The sequence below is a fragment of the Eretmochelys imbricata genome, chromosome 7 (assembly GCF_965152235.1).
Source record: "Eretmochelys imbricata isolate rEreImb1 chromosome 7, rEreImb1.hap1, whole genome shotgun sequence".
In the NCBI taxonomy this organism is placed as follows: domain Eukaryota; kingdom Metazoa; phylum Chordata; order Testudines; family Cheloniidae; genus Eretmochelys; species Eretmochelys imbricata.
Window position 1 is genome coordinate 45,930,498 of NC_135578.1, and position 22,527 is coordinate 45,953,024.

Below are 22,527 nucleotides of genomic sequence, written 5' to 3' on the forward strand. Positions count from 1 at the left end.
CACCAATTTGCTTAGGTGACTACAGACCCAGACCCTTGGATCTTAAGAACAATGAACAATCCTCCCAACACTTGCACCCCCCCTTTCCTGGGAAATGTTGGATAAAAAGCCTCACCAATTTGCATAGGTGACCACAGACCCAAACCCTTGGATCTGAGAACAATGAAAAAGCATTCAGTTTTTTACAAGAAGACTTTTAATAAAAAAATAGAAGTAAATAGAAATAAAGAAATCCCCCCTGTAAAATCAGGATGGTAGATATCTTACAGGGTAATTAGATTCAAAAACAGAGAGAACCCCTCTAGGCAAAACCTTAAGTTACAAAAAAGATACACAGACAGAAATAGTTATTCTATTCAGCACAATTCTTTTCTCAGCCATTTAAAGAAATCATAATCTAACACATACCTAGCTAGATTACTTACTAGAAGTTCTAAGACTCCATTCCTGGTCTATCCCTGGCAAAGACCAGCATACAGACAGACACAGACCCTTTGTTTCTCTCTCTCCTCCCAGCTTTTGAAAGTATCTTGTCTCCTCATTGGTCATTTTGGTCAGGTGCCAGCGAGGTTACCTTTAGCTTCTTAACCCTTTACAGGTGAGAGGAGCTTTCCCCTGGCCAGGAGGGATTTCAAAGGGGTTTACCCTTCCCTTTATTTTTATGACATAGATCAAAGAAGAGGGCAGTGATATTGTCTGATTGGCAGGCAATGGATTCTGTTTCTTTAAATACTTTAACCCTATGGGTTAATATATTTTCGTTAGGGTTCTAAAAGGAAGAGCTAAGTAAACCTGACTCCTCTCTGTTAGCTTCTTCATCTCTTCCTCCTCTCTTTAACAAGGGATTCCGGCATCCAAAACCCTCCTTTACCTGCCGACCCTACATCTTCTTAACCTCATTGCATTCCAATGAGCAGAAAGCCTTACTGTTCCTTCCTGTGTTCCTTTTGCTACTGACCTGTTTTCCTTGCACCTATCCACTCAAACGTGGGGCTGCCTTTGGTGCTGATTTCTATTTTCTCCCTACTCGTGAGTCTTTTGCAGCCTTTCTACAGGGGCTTCCCAGAATAAAGAAAGGGCAGGGCCCTGCAGCTGGTGAAGGCAAGACCATTGGCCAGACATAATAGAGGAAGGAATGAGGAAATCCTAGCATTGAGGAGTCTGGGCCAATCAGAACTTACTGCAGGCAAGACTCCTGATGTGGCCCTACCTCCCAAAAGCCAGAAAACGTCCCTGCTTCTAACATTGCACCCTTTCCACTATTTTGTGCAATGAAGACAGTTAGGTCCTTAAGGTGATGAACCCACAAAGATAAGCTAATTTCCTACGAGTTAAATATATACAGAGTTTGACTCACTAAGCTGCTGTGAAAGCAGCATGAAGTGAACAAAGGGCCACACAGCTGGAAATTAATTCTAGCAAATGGCAATTCACACCTGTTTGCAAGCACATTCACAGTAGTCATCAGGCATGCCATTTATGAATTCATTAATTCATTGTTTAGTGTCTTTAAAATGCATTGCATTGAAAGTCTTTTAATCGGGAGGCAGTTAAGTGAATTCTACTGTATCAGCATCCTATATTAATACTAATTCTTTGGTTTCCACATACAAGGTTTTTGGATAATATCAAGGTTGCTGAAATTCTGGTCTGTCCTAGAATAATTCTGAGTCTTGTTTCCCTATTTTAGAATCCCGGCGAATCTTGCTTCCTGTGGTTCTTCATCACATTCACCTTCATCTGAGACAGCAGAAGGAGTTACTCATCTGCTCTGGGATCCTCAGTAGTATCTTCTCCATTATCAAGGCCAGCTCCTTGGTAATCTGCCCACCTGTCTTCTCCATTCCAACACAAAATTGCTGAAGCACAATCTGAGATATATCCAATAGAAACTATATCTTTTTCAGTGAATCTTTTTATAACAGAACTCTAACTTTATTAGCAGCAAGAGAATTCCTTAAGTGAACGGCTGCCTTTGTGTGTATGACTCAGAGCATTCTGGTTACAGCATGTTCTTGCTGTAAAAAACCCACACACAAAAAACCTCAGACAAACCCAGCAAGATTGACACTGTTTAATTTTCTTCACCCTAGCCTGGAACTCACTTATCTGTGGTGCTCAAAAGTCCTACCCAGTCCTGTCACTTGCAGTTCTATAGGAAACAGTAACTTTATGGTGAATGTTAAGAGAACTCTAAAATTATCAATGAAATCACACTTATTTTCAGAAATTGCTGCTGATTTAAACAGCCAGCTTTGATCTTCCAGATACTCTTATCTCAAATGCCACCTCAGTTGTTTTTTTAAAATGTTCACAATTTCCTACAGGGCAGAGAACTATCCCGGGTTACTCCAAAGGAGGAAGTCTACGGTGTTTAAAATAAGTCACATCAAGGAGTATTTTGAAATGTGCACTGTAGTTCTGTAAGTTTGAATGGGATGAAAGAAATGATAAAATAAAGCAATATTCCCACAGAATTTAGGGGAATAGAAGTTAGTCCCACTGTGCCATGGAGTACACAGGTGTCTCAGTATGGATTTATATTAGGTCTGTCAAGCAACTAAAAAAAAATAGTCTCAATTAATTGCAGGATTAAATTAATCATGCTTAATTGCACTGTTAAACAATAGAACAGCATTTATTTAAATATCTTTGGATGTTTTCTATGTTTTCAAATATATTGATTTCAATTACAACACAGAATACAAGTGTATAATGCTCACTTTATTTTTTATTACAAATATTTGCACTGTAAAAAATAAAATAATTTTTCAATTCATCTAAGACAAGTACTGTAGTGCAATCTCTTTATTATGAAAGTTGAACTTACAAATGTAAAATTGTGTCCAAAAAAGCTACATTCAAAAATATAAAAAAAGAATAACTTTAGAACCTACAAGTCCACTCAGTCCTACTTCAACCACTCGCTCAGACAAACAAGTTTGGTTACAATTTGCAGGAGACAATGCTGCCCCCTTCTTGTTTACAATGTCACCTGAAAGTGAGAACAGGCATTCGCATGGCACTGTTGTAGCTGTCGTCGCAAGACATTTATGTGCCAGACGTGCTAGAGGTTCTTTTGTCCTTTCATGCTTCAACCACCATTCCAGAGGACATGCGTCCATGCCAATGATGGGTTCTGTTCAATAATGATCCAAAGCAGAATGGACCAATACATGTTCATTTTCATCATCTGAGTCAGATGCCACAAGCAGAAGGTTGATTTTCTTTTTTGGTGGTTTGGGTTCTGTAGTTTCCACATCTGAGTGTTGTTCTTTTAAGACTTCTGAAAGCATGCTCCACACCTTGTCCCTCTCAGATTTTGGATGGCACTTCAGATTCTTAAACCTTGGGTCGAGTGCTGTAGCTATTTTTAGAAATCTCACATTGGGACCTTCTTTGTGTTTTGTCAAATCTGCTGTGAAAGTGTTCTAAAACGAACATGTGCTGGGTCATCATCCGAGACGGCTATAACATGAAATATATGGCAGAATGTGGGTAAAACTGAACAGGAGACATACAATTCTCCGCCAAGGAGTTCAGTCACAAATTTAATTAATGCATTATTTTTTTAAATGAGCATCATCGGCATGGAAGCATGTCCTCTGGAATGGTTGCCAGAGCATAAAGGGGCATACAAATGTTTAGTATATCTGAGATGTAAATACCTTGCAACACTGGCTACAGAAGTGCCATGCGAATGCCTGTTCTCACTTTCAGGTGACATAAACAAGAAGCAGGCAGCAGTATCTCCTGTAAATGTAAACAAACTTGTTTGTCTTAGCGATTGGCTGAACAAGAAGGACCGAGTGGACTTGTAGGCTCTAAAGTTTTAGATTGTTTTGTTTGAATGCAGTTATGTAACAAATCTACATTTGTAAGTTACACTTTCACAACAAAGAGATTGCACTACACTATTTGTATGAGGTGAATTGAAAAATACTATTTCTTTTGTTTATCATTTTTACAGTGCAAATATTTGTAATCAAAAATATAAAGTGAGCACTGTACACTTCGTATTCTGTGCTGTAATAGAAATCAATATACTTAAATGTAGAAAAACATCCAAAAATATTTAATAAATTTCAATTGGTATTCTATTGTTTAACAGTGCAATTAATCACGATTAATTTTTTTAACAATTTTGAGTTAATCGCATGAGTTAACTTTGATTAATCGACAGCCCTAATTTATATCTTTTGATGTGTTCCAATACCCTTCTATCAGGGAGGGAAGAGGTGAGAAGTCACATATTATAACATTGCAGCCATATGACAGTGTCTGCTATGTAGGGCAATGTTTATTTTCTGCCTTCGAACCTCCATCTCCAGGAATCTCTTTTGGTAACTGTCAGGGTTCCTTCCCCAGTCTGAACTCTGGGGTACAGATGTGGGGACCCGCAGCTCAGGTTAAAGCTTCCCCAAGGCACAGATTCCTTTCTTGCCTTGGGATCGCTGCCACCACCAAGTGATTTAACAATCAATCAGGGAAAGGAACACTTGGAGTCCTATTCCCCCCAAATATTCTCCCAAGCCTACACCCCCTTTCCTGGGGAAGGCTTGAGCATATATCCTCACCAATTGGTTACAAAGGACTACAGACCCAAACCCCTAGGTCTTAGAACAATGGAAAAATCAGTCAGATTTTATTTAAAGAGGAAAAAGGTAAAAACCACCTCTGTAAACTGAGGCTGGTAGTTAACCTTACAGAGTAGCAGAAAATTCAACGAGCACAGAGGAACCCCCTCTAGCCTTAGTTTCAAAGTTACAACAAAACAGGGATAAACCTCCCTCTAGCAAAGGGAAAATTCACAAGTTGAGAAAACAAAGATAAACTAATACGCCTTGCCTGGCTGTTACTTACAAGTTTGAAATATGAGAGACTTGTTCAGAAAGATTTGGAGAACATGGATTGATGTCCGGTCCCTCTTAGTCCCAAGAGCGAACGGCCACAAAAACAAAGAACCCAAAACAAAACCTCTCCCCCCAGCAGATTTGAAAGCATCTTTTGTCCCCATTGGTTCCTTTGGTCAGGTGCCAACCAGGTTACTTGAGCTTCTTAACCCCTTACAGGTAAGGAGGAATTTAGGCTACTCCTATGGTTATGACAGTAACAATTCTTCCTGAGCTTCTCTGAAGTTATCAGAGTTCCATCATGAAGGCCGTTCCTGGTGTGATTGGAGCTGCACATTTGGCTTGCCATTTCTGTCCTCAGCTACTAATTGTCTGTTTTCTTACTGCTCACTGTAGGAGGCAGATGTAGGGGAGGAGGTTGAGATGATGGTGGAGAGCCTCCTGGATGTACTTTTACAGACTCTGCTTACTATCATGAGTAAATCGCAGTCTCAGGAGGCGGTAAGAGGGCAGCGTTGCCCGCAGTGCACAGCCGAAATCACTGTTAGTAACTAACAATCAGGTTCTATTTCCTGCTTCTCTAACGTTCAGCTCCCTTTATCCCACTCCCTCACAACCACCTACACCTCATTACCATCTCTCCTGCATGAATGATCACAGCTTTCTCTCCTTCCCTTCCCACTCATGAAACCATTCTTTCCACTCTGAAAAGAATCGGTCACAGTGCACTAGTCAGTCTGCTTCACGTTTACATCAGCAACTGATGGGGCCCAGGAAGCTTTCCTCATTGCTATAGTTACTGTCTTGGATTACATTTGAAGTTATGATTGCAAATTATCATTTGGTAGTCTTTGGCATATGCCAATTAGGTGATGATTTAGAGCTCCACCTCTAAATGGGCACCAAAACAACACTGGGAATATCATGATTCCTCACCAGCAGGCCAGTGCCATTCACTTCAGTCCCTGGAGAGATTCTGCTCAACTGATCCACACTTATCACTTCCCACAAATGAAACAGGTGCATCCTTCTGGAGAAGGAAACAGATAGGAAATGGAGTGTGTTGCTGAGCTGGGTGGGAGGAAGGGAGCAAAGAGATGAGTATAGCACCAAACCTGATCTTTTCAAAGGGTGCTAATAAGCGTACAGCTGGCCCAAATTATTCAGCAGCATGGGATAAAGAAGGAATGAGAATTCTTCCCTGTCTTTCACGAAAAGAGGGGGGGAAAAGGATAAAAATCCCATCCAGTCTTCTCCCTTCCTGGACTCATTGCACTACATATTCTATCCTAACCCTATTTTTACTTGATTCAAACACTGAGCAGATATTAGCGCCACTTGTGTTGTCAATCTGTTTTCCAAAACGCTTTCCATCCAGTGTTAATTTTCTTACAAATTGGCTGGGAATTTGAGTGGGTTGTGCAGGTAGATGTACAGTCAGTGCCTCCACACTAGGAATAAAGAGGTTTCCTAACCTCTTGTTAGCTATAATGCAATAAAAACATGAGGTAAATTCCTAATGAAGAAAAGGCAGTTTGTAGGGGCGAGTCTAGGTTTTACCTTCACTTGCTAACATGTGCTAATAAAGTTTGCAGATGATACAAAGCTGGAAGGTATTGCTAATTTAGAGAAGGACCGGGATATCATACAGGAAGATCTGGATGACCTTGTAAACTGGAGTAATAGTAATAGGATGAAATATAATAGTGAGAAGTGTAAGGTTATGCATTTATGGATTAACAACAAGAATTTTAGTTATAAGCTGGGGATGCATCAATTAGAAATAACAGAGGAGGAGAAGACGACCTTGGAGTATTGGTTGATCATAGGATGACTATGTGCCGCCAATGTGATATGGCTGTGAAAAAAGCTAATGTGGTCTTAGGATGCATCAGGAAAAGTATTTCCAGTCGGGATAAGGAGGTGTTAATACCGTTATACAAGGCACTGGTGAGACCTCACCTGGAATACTGTGTGCCATTCTGGTTTCCCCATGTTTAAGAAGGATTAATTCAAACTGGAACAGGTACAGAGAAGAGCTGCTTGGATGATCCGAGGAATGGAAAACTTGTCTTATGAAAGGAGACTCAAGGAGCTTGGCTTGTTTAGCCTAACTAAAAGAAGGTTGAGGGGAGATATGATTGCTCTCTATAAATATAATAGAGGGAGAGAGGAATTATTTAATCTCAGTACCAATGTGGACACAAGAACAAATGGATATAAACTGGCCACCAGGAAGTTTAGATTTGAAATTAGACAAAGGTTTCTAACCATCAGAGGAGTGAAGTTTCGGAATAGCCTTCCAAGGGAAGCAGTGGGGGCAAAAGATCTATCTGGCTTTAAGATTAAACTTGATAAGTTTATGGAGGAGATGGTATGATGGGATAACATGATTTTGGTAATTAATTGATCTTTAACTATTCATGGTAAATAGGCCCAATGGCCTGTGATGGGATGGGATCTGAGTTACCCAGGAAAGAATTTTCTGTAGTATCTGGCTGGTGAATCTTGCCCATATGCCCTGGGTTTAGCTGATTGCCATATTTGGGGTCGGGAAGGAATTTTTCTCCAGGACAGATTGGAAGAGGCCCTGGAGGTTTTTTGCCTTCCTCTGTAGCATGGGGCACAGGTCACTTGCTGGAGGATTCTCTGCTCCTTGAAGTCTTTAAACCATGATTTGAGGACTTCAGTAGCTCAGACTATTGGTGAGAGGTTTATTGCAGGAGTGGGTGGGTGAGATTCTGTGGCCTGCGTTGTGCAGGAGGTCAGACTAGATGATCATAATGGTCCCTTCTGATCTTAGTATCTATGGGAAAAAAAAAAACAACTGTCTTTTCTTCACTATGAATTTACATTCTTTTATTTACATCTGTTAGCTAATACATGTACCTGTAAGAACACACCTTTTTCTTAGTAAAGACAAGGTATTAACATTAAGTGGAGTAGCTCAGAAAAGTTTATAAACATTCCCAAGCACATGGGCAGCTACCTGAGTCCATCTGAAAAATGAACTTGCCCAGGAAACCCCCAGATATAAAATCTCTTCAGAAACATTCTTCATGAACATTCATATTTAGCACAGTATCTGTAATATGTGACACAAGATTAGGTACTTCTTAGAAAATCTTTGCAATAGTTTAAAAATAAATTGTTTCAATGGCTTAGAGACACAATTGCTACAAGGAGACATGTTTGGTAGTCATAGCAGGGAACTAGTAAGGTGGAGACAGATACCATTCTTGACTGCTACTGACTTGCAACGTTATCTTTGACACAATGCCTCACCCCTTTACGCTGTACTCTTCAAAGGTGTACAAGTGGGTGTAGCGGGGCAGGACTCACCCATGTGGTGCCTCCTGCTGGTCATCCAGGGAATTAGTATTCCAGCCTCCAGAGTTCCCTCTGCAAGCCGGTGTCCCTCTTGCCGCTGGGCCCCTAGTCCCTCCTGGACCCCAGTGCCCCCTTTCACGCCTGGGTGCTGCCACCTGCAGTACCCCACACAGATCTGGGTCTCCCCTTCCCAGGGAACCACAAACTCTCTACCCCCACCTCACCTCAGTCTATGGCCACTGCCAGTCATCACCTAGCCCGTTTCCTGGGGCCGACTGCAGTGTAAGCACCACTCATCATAGGCAAGGGGAGGTTGGACCTGTTGCCTCTCCCTACCCCTTGGGTTACCCTCTGCAATCCCAGCATCTATTTGGCCTTCCACTAGGCCTGCAGCCTGGGGGGTTTCCAGGCCGGAGCTCCCCAGCTCCTCTAGCCTTCCCCCAGCCCTGCTCCACCTCAGGTACCTTGGTATACTCCCAGCAGCCAGGTCCCTCCCTCTCAACAGGCCAGAGAAAGAGTCCTTCTGTGCCTGGCTTCACTGGCTTTTATAGGATCAGCTGGGTCTATTTGGGGCATGGCCACAGCTGAGGCTGCCTCCCAATCAGCCCAGCTTTTCTGCTGCCCCAGCCCTCTCCCAGGGCCGTTTTAAGCCCTTCTAGGCAGGAGCGGGTGACCACTTTGCTACAGTGGGGATTTTTACTCACCTTTGTAAAGCGCTTTGAGAGGCTATGGTGAAAGGAACTATATAACGGCAAAGTATTATTTACTATGTAAGACCTTGATTTCAGAGCAGCTTCACTTCTCCTACATACTAGGAGAGAGAGAGAGAGAGAGAGACCCCTTGACTGTCAGTATTGACCATTTAAACTCTGATATTTGTAATAAGTCCTATGAAAGCTGAGCCTCTGAGATTTTTTGCTATGTATTAACAGGAACTAGAGATCATTTGTCATACAGTATTTTTAATCTCTGCACATGAGCTTTTCTTCCATATGCATTGGTGCCATTTCAGACCCCACCTTTTACCTCCTACCTCAGGTTGAATTTTACATCTAAAAAATATTTTGATTGTCTGGACTGAATAATTCTTCATTTACTTGACAGGGAGAGTATGTGTCCTGTCTCTTGTCTCTGCTTCGTCAAATGTCAGACACTCATTTTCAACATTTACTGGACAACTTCCAGAGCAAGGATGAGCTAAAGGTAGGACGTAACATCTTGGTTTTTAGAAGCAGCTATTAAATATTATCCTCAGAAATCAGATAGTGCAGTGCAGAAGGTGTTTTCACTTACTCTACTGAGCATCCACATTCACTACAGATATAGTCACTATTTGTTTTATATACTTAGTTTCTTATTATCAGAGAAAGAATGGTCCAGTGGTTAGGACACTAGCCTAGGAGTTGGGAGTCCCTACCTCTATCCCAGGCTTCCTGTGTGACCTTGAACAAGTCACCGAAGGTATGTCTACATTGCAAAGAAAAACCCATGGTGCCGAATCTCAGAACCTGGTTCCTTTGGCTTGTGCTCATGGGACTCGGACTGTGGGGCTATAAAGAGCAGTGTAGACATTCACGCTTGGGCTGGAGCTGAGGGGAAGGGTCTCAGACCCTGGGCTCCGGTCTGAGCAGGAACATCTAAATTGCTCTTTTTAGCCCGGCAACCCAAGTCCTGCAAGCCCAAGTCTGTTGACCCAGGCTCTGAGACTGTGCTGAAGGTTTTTCTCTGCATTGTAAACATACCCAGAATCTCTCTGGTATGTCTACACTGCAGCTCAGAGTTGTGATTCCCAGTGCGGTTAGAAGAAAATGGGTACTTGTGGCGCCTTAGAGACTAACTAACAAATGTATTTGAGCATAAGCTCTCACCCTGAGTTAGTGGAGTGTGGCTCTTGTGGCACTAGCAGTGGCTCAGGATAGCTGCCCAAGTCCGAGCCTGCCCAACCTCCTGGGTCTGCACTCAAGTGATTAACCTGAGCCAGCGCCACAACTTCCACACTGCTATTTTTAGTGTGCTAGCACGAATCTGTCCACCGCACTGGGAATAACACCTCTCAGCTGCAGTTAGTCATACCCATAGCACTTCCCTACCTCATGGCAGTGGTGTGAGGATAAATACATTAAAGATAGCAAGGTGTTCAGATCATATGATAATAGGGAGCAGATAAGTACCTGGGATAGATATCATTATGGTACTTTGTGGAACATAGCTTGAACTACAGACTAGTAGTCTGTACAGACTAGAAAATCCAAAGTAGTTTATTCTGCAACCTATTGAAGGGCATGGAATATACATAGGAGCTCACTTAAGAAAAGGTTTGAAGTTTGTTCTTATGTCAAAAGATAATTATATTCCAAGGCTGACTTTTGCATACCAAGCAGAGAAAAGTCAACAGCAAATTTTAGCTTGGTCTGTTGGAGTAGTGGCCAGCCTACTCTACCTGGTATGCTTCAACAAGCTCCCCAAATTCCCATTTGTGAGTGGTGACCTAAATAATAGCTATTATGAAGATTACGAAGAGAGAGTTGCTTAGTACACTGTTTATGTACCCTCACTGTGGCTTCCCAACCGTTATCTGTTTTGAGGTGTCCATCTCAAAAGGAGAGAAGCCTATCTGTTACCTTTGCATCAGTATGACGGCAGCATGTCTCAGATCACAGTAAATGGCTCTGAAGTGCAGATTAACTTCAAGCAGCAATACATAAATCTGATGGAAGTAACAGTCATGCTGCCACTTTCCTTTCACAATATGATGATGGGGTTATATACAAAATGTTTTTGTGGCTAGTGTGACAGCTCAGTAATAGAGTGAATAGTAATACCAAACTGACACCATGGTAGAAACCTGTTAAAACACTGAACAAACAAGGTGGAACAGGATCTGAAGTGCTTTTGGAAGAGGTTGTCAACTTCCAATTATTGTATATACCAATGAAAATGTATCCTGAGAAAAGCTACAGAGATACAGACTTTGGGATAACAGAGCCTCTTACCTCTAGGTTGCTAGGTTGAATGGAGCTCAAATTGGTAGTGATCTAAAGTTAACTTTTTATGACTTTTTCAATAGTGCACATGATAAGAGTTGGCACTCTCATACTGAGTCTTAAGTAGACATGGAATATACATAGGAGTAGAGCTTGTTGGAAATTTTTGTGGAATTTTTAACAGAAAATTCTGGTTTCATCATAATTGAAACATTTCTGAAAAAGTTGTCAGTTTTGATAAAAATTCTCTCAAATTTCAAAACAAACAAATATCATTTCAGTACATCTTTGTTTTAAAATTTAATTTCAGGTTTCAAAATTTTGCTTTGGAATTTGAATTTTTGCTTTGAAATTTCAAAATTTCATTTTGAATTCTATTTTATTTGTACCTGTTTTTATTGGTACATTATTTTTATATTATGTTATGTCAGTAGTATTGCACATTATGCACTGTAGCTACTGACTCATAATATTATATAATCATTTAAATATTCTATTTTTAATATATTTTTTGAAATCTTAAAGGGAAGCTACTAAGATGTTTCAGTCAGTACTAAGAAGCAGCTGCCTTTAATGATATTTACTACATCTACATGTCATGAAATAATTAAATATAATAAAAATTTAAAAATCAATCAAATTTGAAACAAAGTTTTGAAATTCAAGAATAAAAAAACAAGCTTCCAAAACAAAACTGAGAAATCCAAATTGAAATTTAAAAATTAATGTCTTCGAAAACTGTATTTTTTGGGGTTGGGGGGAATTTCGGGTAATTAGGAAATTTCAAAAATATTTGTTTTCTACTTGAATCAGAAGAAAGGAGTTTTGAAATTTCCCAGAAACCAGAAATTCCAAGTTTTGACCAGCTCTACTGAAAAGTTCACTTAAGAAAAGTTTTGAAGTTGTTCTCACCTGACATCACAAATACCACTGTCACAGCTGGCAACCTTCTTGATAGTCTCAGTAAAAAGACCTGTGATTAAATTGGCTATGGAGATAGAGATTGAATTATGCTGGTGTAACAACAATAATGTATACCCCTTTTATGGGTTAAGAGAGGATTACTGTTATATAAAAATGAAAAATGAGGCAGATAGTGAGTTGCTAAGTGATTTATTCAGAATCAAAAAGTAAGTCATTGGCAGAGCCAGGATTTGATCTCAGGAGTTTTTCCTCAATCCTTTGTTCAGGACTGCTAGACCACTCTTCTTTCTCCCTTAGGTTTTTTTGCATGATAGACACATACACTCTCTCTCTCTCTCTCTCTCTCTCTGAAGTGGTCCTTTTAGAAACAGACATCGGGGTGGGATGCCTTTAGCAAGTCCTTTCTTCTTCATCATAAATGGGATCTTATATTACCATATTACATAACCTATAAAATAATTTATTTTTATTCATTTTTTTATTTTATGACAGGGGTGCCTAGAACCATGAAAACATACCCCTTTTAATATAAATTAAATAAATAACAGTTCCTCCAAAAGGCACACTGGGAACTCAGACCAGAATTCTGCATGACACTACTGAAATGTCATATGGAATAAAGTAAAATAAAGTGCTGCACTGTAAGCTTTAAAATATAGGAGAGTGCACCTGCTGAAAACAACTGTATCTGTCTCATTCCCATACATGCTGCTTCCATGTCCTGAGCTATGTAGCCTAGTGACACAGGGATCAAGCAAGGGAAACATAATTAGCTTAATTGTCTTGGCTGTGGCTAGGAAAGTACATTTGCCTACAGCTGCCACTGCTTATTATTCTCTTTTATCTGTGTATTAGGAGTTCCTGCTGAAGATTTTCTGTGTGTTTCGAAATCTAATGAAGATGAGTGTCTTTCCTCGGGACTGGATGGTGATGAGGTTGCTCACCAGCAAGTGAGTATGGACATGTTTAAAGCACTGAATGTTTGTTTGAGAACTCTGGGGGTACTCTACATTAGGGCTTCTCAATCCCAGAGAAACAGTGTGTTTTAGTGGATTGAGGGGTGGGACTCTAGGCAGGAACTCCTCCTGAGTACTAATCCTGGTTCTGCAAAGTTACTTAAGCTATCAGGGCCAAATTAGGGCTTCTGTCAATGAATGATCACTTTCATGTACAAGTTTTACATGCTACCAGTGGGCACACATACTATAGAGTTAATACTATAAATCGCTCTTTTTTCATGAAAACCAAGTGCAAATAGGCTTCCTGTATGTAAATTCTATCACTTATGCACACAAGTGATAGTGAGCTAAAATGATCTGCCCAAAGTTAGTCACATATGGAGTTTATTTACCCCTTTGAACATCTGCCCCTTTGTCTGTTTTCCCATCTGTAAAGTTTTGGTAATTGCTTTGCTTAGGTCCATTGCTTTGAAGACAGGCAACACTCTTTAAGTGCTGAGTAGAACTAGACACCAATTCCAGTTATCTATGTCTGTATCCACAATTACCCCACAAATCCTTCCCTGACTGAGGGAGGCATGGTTTCCTCTTGCCATGTGATAAATGCACTTCGTCAATAGTCTGAGGTGCAAGGAGGGATAGCCAAAAAGACTGGCTCTTCCATTTCAGCCAAGTTACTAAAATGGAAGGAGCTGCTGAGGTATACATAGCTCTTGGATATATAGTGCTATGGTCTTAATTTTCCTTTTACCTACATTGTTACCTCTCTGGCTTAATCATAGAATATCAGGGTTGGAAGGGACCTCAGGAGGTCATCTAGTCCAACCCCCTGTTCAAAGTGGGACCAATCCCCAATTTTTGCCCCAGATCCCTAAATGGCCCCCTCAGAGATTGGCCTGCTAAACCCAAGGCTCTGAGTTCAATGCTCAAACCACTGAGCTATCCTTTCCCCACCTCTTCATTGTGTCTCAATTTAAAAAACAGCAACAAAACTCACCAAGGAGTTTCCTCGCAGTTTGTGCCTGGTGCACTGCCTGGGGCTACTGCTCCTGACAGAACCAGCATCCCTACAGGTTGTAAACATGCTCTTTGGGTGAAAGACCAGAACAACTCAGCTTAGATCAGTGGCGGACAGGACCAGCTCTAGGCACCAGCAAAGCAAGCACGTGCTTGGGGCGGCACAATTCCAGGGGCGGCGTTCCGGCCACCGGTTGGTTTTTTTTTTTTTTGTTTCTTTTTTGTTTCGGCAATTGCTGGGACGGCAATTTTTTTGCTTAGGGCGGCAAAAACTCTAGAGACGGCCCTGGTGGTGGACTCAATTTTTTTTAGAAAAGGAGGGGCAGACCACAGTCCTTACACCAGATGACAAGGTATCAGATTGAAATCATTATTTCTTGATTATGCAGTTGTCATTTGGGCTTGAATTTTTTAGTTTTGTTTTTAATTTTTGCCTTGTCAAGCTTTTTCTGTTGTTTTTAGGAGGTAGCAGCAGCAGGCTGAGAGCCAGGATTATACCCAGAGGCTGGGGTTACCTACTAGTGTCTCATTTTATTAGCTAACCTAACTGTAGCATCACAGTTGACTAACTGAAGTACTGGAGGGGTCCACATTGCAAGATGATGTCATGGACCTCTTCCTGAAGGCTGATTGGTCAGCTGTGGTTGTTAGGGGGCTTATTCCTTCACCCACTTACTTCCCTGGTCCTTCTCACATGAACAGAGAGCAACAATACCCAAAGTCCAAAGGTGCAAACAATTCGATGTTTATTGGGGTGAACTTCCAGCAAGCATGATTCCAGTTTCCTTCCTTAGTGTCCCCCTTCCCAGCTCTGACACCACAGAGCCTTACACCTGTGTCCCTGTTCCCATTCCTGCCCTTAGCCTAAACATGATTCCAATTTCCCCACCCCCATTCCCTGTTCCCATTTCCCCCTTTAGCAAAACACGATTCCAATTTCCCCACCCCCATTCCCTGTTCCCATTTCCCCCTTTAGCAAAACATGATTCCAATTTCCCCACCCCCATTCCCTGTTCCCATTTCCCACCCACCCACTTCCTGATTGACTGCAGACTATATAGTAAAACTTAAGTTCTGCTTAGCTATACCTTAACCAATCATTTTCCTGAAATTTAACTAACCAATCCTAACATATTGTAACATGATTATGTAACCAATTATATCCCACCACCTCAATTAGTTTACACGCAGCAAAATTAATTATACAGCAGACAGGAACAATCACAGAACCAGACAGAGATTATACAGACAAACTATAGCAAAGTGGGAACTATTATGACAAAACAATACAGAAGTGAGGATTTCACATCCCAGCTATTGATAAGTGAGTTCTTGCCAGACAGGATGCTATCAAACTAAGTTTCCTTTTACATTTTCTAGGCACTTCCCTTTCTCTGGAGGCGATAGGCACTATCAGGACAGGAGTATATTCCTAACAGCCCAATAGCACCTTATTTCAATGTGACTAGTTTGGAATGTGAGGAGGTGACCCGTCGCTTCCCAGCTTATGGCTGCCTCTGTTGCTTAGCCAAAGATCTTAGCCTAAGCACAGGGCCTCAGACTGTCACAGTAAGAGAAGGACCTTACACTGGCAGACAGTGATTTTGATTCTTTCTTTTATACCTCTAACTAGCCAAGTGATAAGAATACACTTAAATTCTTAGAGTATAGGGCTTTACAGACAGGCCTGAATATCTATATTATAACAGTGGTGTTGTATGCTCTGTGAGTTCACAGTGCTAATGAGAAGTGAAAGAAGTAGCTATAGATGTTGTGAACCCCCAGGTTACATGCTGTACTACAGGACAAGAGAAATCCATATAAAGTAAAAAAGACCTGGTTACCTAGATAACCTCATCCTGCTGGCGCTGCTTAGCTGGAAATCTCTTCAGGTTGAAATAAGGTGCATTTATCAATGTCGCTGAAAGTATCACATGAATGAGATGCTGAGCTTTAGCCTATTTCTTTTTTATACCAAAGCAAATTAGACTTCATTAATTCTTGCATGTTGTTACATGATTTATTCCCATTTAATTAAAGGCATTTCATAGAATATCAGGATTGGAAGGGACCTCAGGAGGTCATCTAATTCAACCCCCTGCTCAAAGCACCTACAAACATATTTACGTTTCCCAGTGAACCCAGAGCTTACAAAATATTACCCAAAATGTACAGAGGAGATCAATTTACAGCAAAGTCCAAAAACCGTAGAGGATTATGCCTACCTGATTTTTGATTAAAGAAATGCACAGAAACAAAAATAAATAAGTTATGTTTGTTCTTTTATTTATTAACTGCAGTACTGGACTTTTCAAAATAAACTTATCAATTACAAAGATATTCTTCAGTTTCCAATATCTACAATAGTTCAGGAAAACATATTTGTGAATTCGTCCTTGCATTATTTAATTTGAAGTCTTTGTTTAAAAAAAAACAAAATACAGTGACCTTTATGGTGATATCTAGAAATGACTGCATAAAGAAAGAGTGCCAAAATGCATTTTGAAATGTAACAGAAAGCACCAGTGCTCAGAGCCATTCAAAAACTCTCTGAATGTAATTTGTACTGCTGATTGAAAACGATCTTTTTTTTAATTATAGTATCATAGTTACCACAGTCCAGTACCTGTCTTCTGCCCTGCACAAGAACTTCACAGAAACAGACTTTGATTTTAAGGTAAGGATTGAGATCTAGAAAATTTCATGACAGCCTTTAAAACCAGCAGCAATGCAGGAACAGTGGCTACTCTATGTTAATAGATTATGTTCACTGTGTTCATTAGCTCAGAAAATAAACTAGCTGATACAGACAGTCATCAAACTCTGCTGAGGCTTTGACTGAACTGGAAAATCCCAGAAGAGCAGAAGCATTATGAATTCTAATGGTACGAAAAGTGAGACTGCTTGCATTGGCTAAAGTCAAGAATGTATAGTGTCTAATGTAATTCAAAGCACACTCTATGTTGTGGTTTAGGGTATGAAAACGTGTTCACTAGGAATATTTGAAACTGCCAAACTCATTTCACTTTTGGCCTAATGCAGAGTTGAATTCAGGTGTCAAGAGGTGAAAGGCCTATGTCTGAAGCCCCACCACTCCGTTGCTGCTGGATTCTTTTAATTGTCATTCCCTCCAGTATTTGTATAATTCTTGGCACTGATTTAACTTAGTTTATTATTACATCTGGTTTATTGAGACATAATTACCTATTTTCCTCTGACTTAAGGTGGAACAACCTGATGCCTTCTGTAAAATGTAAACATGGCATGTATGTTTGTGTTCAGAACTTGTTCTGCCTTTGGACTGTCATGTGTTTAATTTCCTTCCTGTTTTCTAGGTGTGGAACTCCTATTTCAGCTTGGCAGTTCTGTTTATAAACCAGCCAAGCCTGCAGCTAGAAATTGTCACTCCAGCTAAGAGAAAGAAGATTCTGGACAAGTAAGAATATGATCTCCTTGCCTCCAAAACTCTGATTTTTGACATAACCTCAAAAGTAGGACGTAGGTTTTTATCACAAAATCCCATACATTACAGGCAGTGAGAGGAATCATCCCAGAAAAATCATACGTAGAGGTCATAGGACAAGTATGCAACAATTTGATGAATCCCTTGGTGTTCTTAAAAAGTATAACCTTGGTTTAAATATTGATTTAATTCCATTAGATCACCAACTTGCTGTATTTTGTCCCATTAAGGGATTGTCTATGCCGTCTCTTTCAGATACGGCGACATGCGAGTGATGATGGCATATGAGTTGTTCAGCATGTGGCAGAACCTGGGTATGTCTCTTTGTCTCCTATTCTCCTCTTAATCACCAAAACTAAAGTTGTTTAAGAATTGCATTACTAATATTCAGCTTTAGTGCTGTGACACCACAGAGCTTATGCTGGGTCTTGTAGTTTCTTCAGGAATTTTCAACTAAAAAAAATGACTTTCTGAATAGCTCTATGGTGATATTTTTCTCATTTGAAATAACTCATTCCTATGAATTTGAATACTTTACTCTCAAATCTTATAGTGACTGGTTTCAACAGCTTTTCTTTGGTATTCCCAGATGATGTACTGCATTAGCATTTGGAAATCCATGCTGTTGTGCTGCAATCTAGTCTAGTACTTGAGATACGGTTGTACACTCTTGACTTTAATCTGGTCTATGACTGCATCGCTGAAACTAAACCTTTACAGCTGTGTCCAATTTCATCCATTTGCAAATGGTACAACAGAACAAGTCAGGGTGATGCAGAATTCTAAAAGTGCACAGCTAGCGATCATGTACAGAAGAGACATTCAGTAAGAGATATGCATATTTATGAGTGCTTTATTAATGTGTCTGATAAGTATAATAACAAATTCTCTAAAAAGAAAAGGAGTACTTGTGGCACCTTAGAGACTAACAAATTTATTTGAGCATAAGCTTTCGTGAGCTACAGCTCACTTCATCGGAATGCATCAAGTACTCTTTTTCTTTTTGCGAATACAGACTAACACGGTTGCTACTCTGAAACAAATTCTCTGTTTCTGGTTAAAAAAACGCAAAAGTTTGCCCACAATTATCCAATAGTTGTTACACCAGTTGTAATAGACTTTACATTTCTGTAAGTCATTTAAGTTTGTACCACGTGATATTTTGATTGACACTGGAATGTTACTAAATCAACACAGCATATATTGAATCTGCTAAAACTAGCTAACTGATAGCTCACAAAATGTGATTGTAAATGGGGAAGCATAATCAGGCAAATGTGTTCTTAGTGGGGCCCCACAGAGATCATTTCTTGGCCCTATGCTATTTAACACATTTATCTGTCTGGGAAGAAAACATACAATCATTCCTGGTAAAGTTTGTGGATGACACAAAGATTGGGTAGTAAATAATGAAGAGGATAAGTCACTGCTACAGAATGATCTGGATCACTTGGTGAACTGGGTGCAAGCAACAAATAAGCTTTTAATGTGGCTACATGTAAAATCCTACATCTAGGAACAAAGAATGTAGGCCTTACTTCTAGGATGGGGGAATTCTGTCCTGGCAAGCAGTGACTCCAAAAGTACTTGGGGGGCATGGTGGATAATCAGCTGAACAAGAGCTCGCAGAGTAAAGCTATGGCCAAAAGCGCTAATGTGTTTCTTGATTATTAAAAAACAGGGAATGTTGACTAGGAGTAGAGGGGTTATTTTACCTCTATATTTGGCACAGGTGCAACTGCTACTGGAATATAGTGCCCATTTCTGGTGTCCAAAATTCATGAAAGACATTGATATTGATTGGAAAGGATTCAGAGAAGAGCCACAAAAATGATGAAAGGATTGAAAACATGCTATATAGTGAAGGACTCAAGGAGCTCAATCTGTTATCTTAACAGAGACAATATTAAGGGGTGACTTGATCTCAGTCTATAAGAATCTACTTATGGAACAGGTAACAGAGGGCTCTTCAATCTGGCAGACAAAGGCATAACAAGATCTAGTGGCTGGAAATTGCAGCTAGACAAATTCACCCTAGAAATAAGGCATAAATTTTTAACAGCGAGGGTAGCTATCCATTGGAACAATTTACCGAGGGTTGTGGTGGATTCTCCATCACTGCCAATTTTAAAATCAAGATTGGATGTTTTTCTAAATGATATGGTCTAGTTCAAACAGGAATTAATTCAGGGAAATCCTGTGGCCTGTGTTATACATGAGGTTAGATTAGATGATCACAATGATCCCTTCTGGCCTCCTTATAATCTACAAAACTATGAATTGTACTTATTTCTGATCTAAATAACATCTTTTGGTTGAAGTGAGCTGGGGTGCAGCATAGCATCTTATGACATGTGCCCCATCACATTGGCAGGGAATGTATCACATTGACTTCGCTGTATTAGTTATGTTAGAAACACACTTTGCTTCTCATTATTTGTCTGAAAAGTAGATAGCAATATTCATGAAATTGTTACAGGCTTAAACAAATGTCACATGCAGCTTAAAAGACAAAATCTAGTATGTCTAAATTGTAATCATCCAGATCATGATTTTGAGGAATATACCAAAGTGTCTGCTTTATGCTTCACATGCAGAATGACAAAAATGAAATAAGAAAAGGAGTACTTGTGGCACCTTAGAGACTAACAAATTTATTTGAGCATAAGCTTTCGTGAGCTACAGCCGGATGAAGTGAGCTGTAGCTCACAAAAGCTTATGCTCAAATAAATTTGTTAGTCTCTAAGGTGCCACAAGTACTCCTTTTCTTTTTGTGAATACAGACTAACACGGCTGCTACTCTGAAACCTGAGAAATGAAATAGGAGTTTTAATATTGCAGAGTTAATGACATATGCTCCCCATAGGGATTAAAGTTATTATCTCTTTAAATCAAAATCATTCTTTTCTGCTTTTCCTGTTTTGTTTATTTCTCTTTTCCTACCCCTGCCTTTTTGCAATTGTGGGACCACCTAAGAGACTGATTAATTTACTAGAGGAAAACCTCCAATATGTAGGTGTATGTTGGATTCCCAATTTAATCTGAAAGATAATTTTGTGGAGAAGTGATATCTCAAAACAATATTGCCCTATCAATGTTTTTTTCAGATAATTTTGTTTTATTTACTAAAGTTTTACAGTGGAAGCACACTATAAAAATAATTGCTAACAATGCTGTATATTTCTGCTACCTAGAGGTGACACTGTTTGGTTCAAAGTCAAGGTCCTTGTCCATTCAATTGCAAATTTCATACCACTAAGGTTAAGGAACTCTAAAAAGTCTAAAGGACCTGTAGCTGATCCATTAAATACTATTATCACAGTTCCTTTGAAAAATCCCTTTCTCCTTAGGAGCCAGAGCCTCCAAAACGGCAGTGGAATCTCTCCATCTTCTCTGGCAGAATTAATGCATCTGACACATAAAGGTGAAGCAGATATTGAATGAGTTTCCCTGTAGGATCTGCAGTTTCTGCTAAATGTAAAGACTAATTAATGTAAAGATAACCAGGCAGACTTCACCATGGAAAACTTAAAGTACCATTGATTTGATAATTTTTGGAGAAAGAACCTGTTTGCTTCTTTAGGCTTAATGCAGGGACAAGTTGCATGTGTCTTTACCATATAGTCTCACCTTCTTCTCAACAGGGAATAATAAAAAAGGAAGGCTTTCATTAAATGTAAATTGCTTTGTGTTGCCCAGGTGAACATAAAATTCACTTTATTCCGGGAATGATTGGCCCCTTCCTTGGTGTCACACTGGTCCCACAGACAGAGGTCCGCAACATCATGATCCCCATCTTTCATGACATGATGGACTGGGAGCAGAGGAAAAATGGCAACTTCAAACAGGTGATATGGTTTTTCAGGCTCTTGCTATATCCTCTCTGTTGTTCTGCCCTTCTGCAACACTGCACTAGAAGTACTGATAGTTTGTTTCTGAATGTGAGGGAGCAGTTGACGTGGATGGATGGATAGATAGATAGATACTAATTAAAAAGTAACATCCTTTACAACACTGCTACCAAAGTCCCACCATTATATGAACATTTCCATAAGGCATTTTCTCCTATTAATACAGAACACAGTGTTGCATTCACTGCACAGGGAGCAAGGGAAAGTGGATTCTCCTTCCTAATGGTAAAAACAATGGATGCTTCTAAACCATATGTGATGAGGTATTCTAGTGCTTGCAGTGTTTTACTAGGAGTCAAGACTCCTATTCCTGGCCCTGCTGCTAACTTTCTGTATGACCTTGGGTTAGTCACCTAGGGCCAGATTTGTAAAGGTATTTAGTTTTCCCATCTGTACAATGAGTACCATGTGATTAATAAAAATACATAGAGTGCTTTGAAATCTTTGGATGAAATACCCTGTATGGCTTTATGTGCATTGAGACTTTTTAACAATTTTCCTACCATTGGCCTATCAAAAGTGCATCTCCACAGATGTTAGCTACAATGAGAGTGTAGCCTGATGTCTGGTTTTGTGTCTTTTAAACTATAAGCCCTCTGAGACAGGCATTTTCTTATCTGTGGCACATATCTTGCAAACACTTAAGCACATGATTGAATTCAAGCCCATGAGTAATCCTGTTGATCTCAAAATTTACTAATACATGTTTACTAATGATAATAATAATGTTTTCAGGATTTAGCTTATTGTTATGATTACTATTTACTAACAAAATCTACATTTTGTAGCAAAAGGCATCCACTTTAAAGAAGAGGGAAAAAATCAATAAAGGCACATTGCATTGAATGTAAAGAAATGCCACTTTACACTCTAAAGGGACTTAGGAAAAGGCTACGTTCTCCTCCTTGCTCTTCTTTATGGCAACTGACCCATGTCATAGTACAGTGTATCGTTATGGTCAGAAACTAAACTGAAAATGTGTACCTTGTTAATACAAACACCTACTCTCTGTGACTCTTCTGGAGCTTAGGCTAGTGGCACAAATAAATGTTTTCTGCTGTGAGTACTGGAAAGCCAATGTGCTGT

The 22,527-nt window shown here is 39.8% G+C and overlaps 1 protein-coding gene across 1 annotated transcript in view; it reads left to right on the forward strand.

The window, feature by feature from the left end:
• DOCK3 (dedicator of cytokinesis 3) overlaps positions 1-22,527 on the forward strand; it is a 608,598-nt gene that overhangs the window by 512,767 nt on the left and 73,304 nt on the right. Inside the window, exons 26-33 of the mRNA XM_077821606.1 lie at positions 1,691-1,818; positions 5,250-5,396; positions 9,288-9,386; positions 12,947-13,041; positions 16,669-16,744; positions 17,403-17,503; positions 17,786-17,844; positions 21,230-21,378. Coding sequence (XP_077677732.1) covers positions 1,691-1,818; positions 5,250-5,396; positions 9,288-9,386; positions 12,947-13,041; positions 16,669-16,744; positions 17,403-17,503; positions 17,786-17,844; positions 21,230-21,378 — 854 coding nt within the window. The remainder of the gene's footprint in view (positions 1-1,690; positions 1,819-5,249; positions 5,397-9,287; positions 9,387-12,946; positions 13,042-16,668; positions 16,745-17,402; positions 17,504-17,785; positions 17,845-21,229; positions 21,379-22,527) is intronic.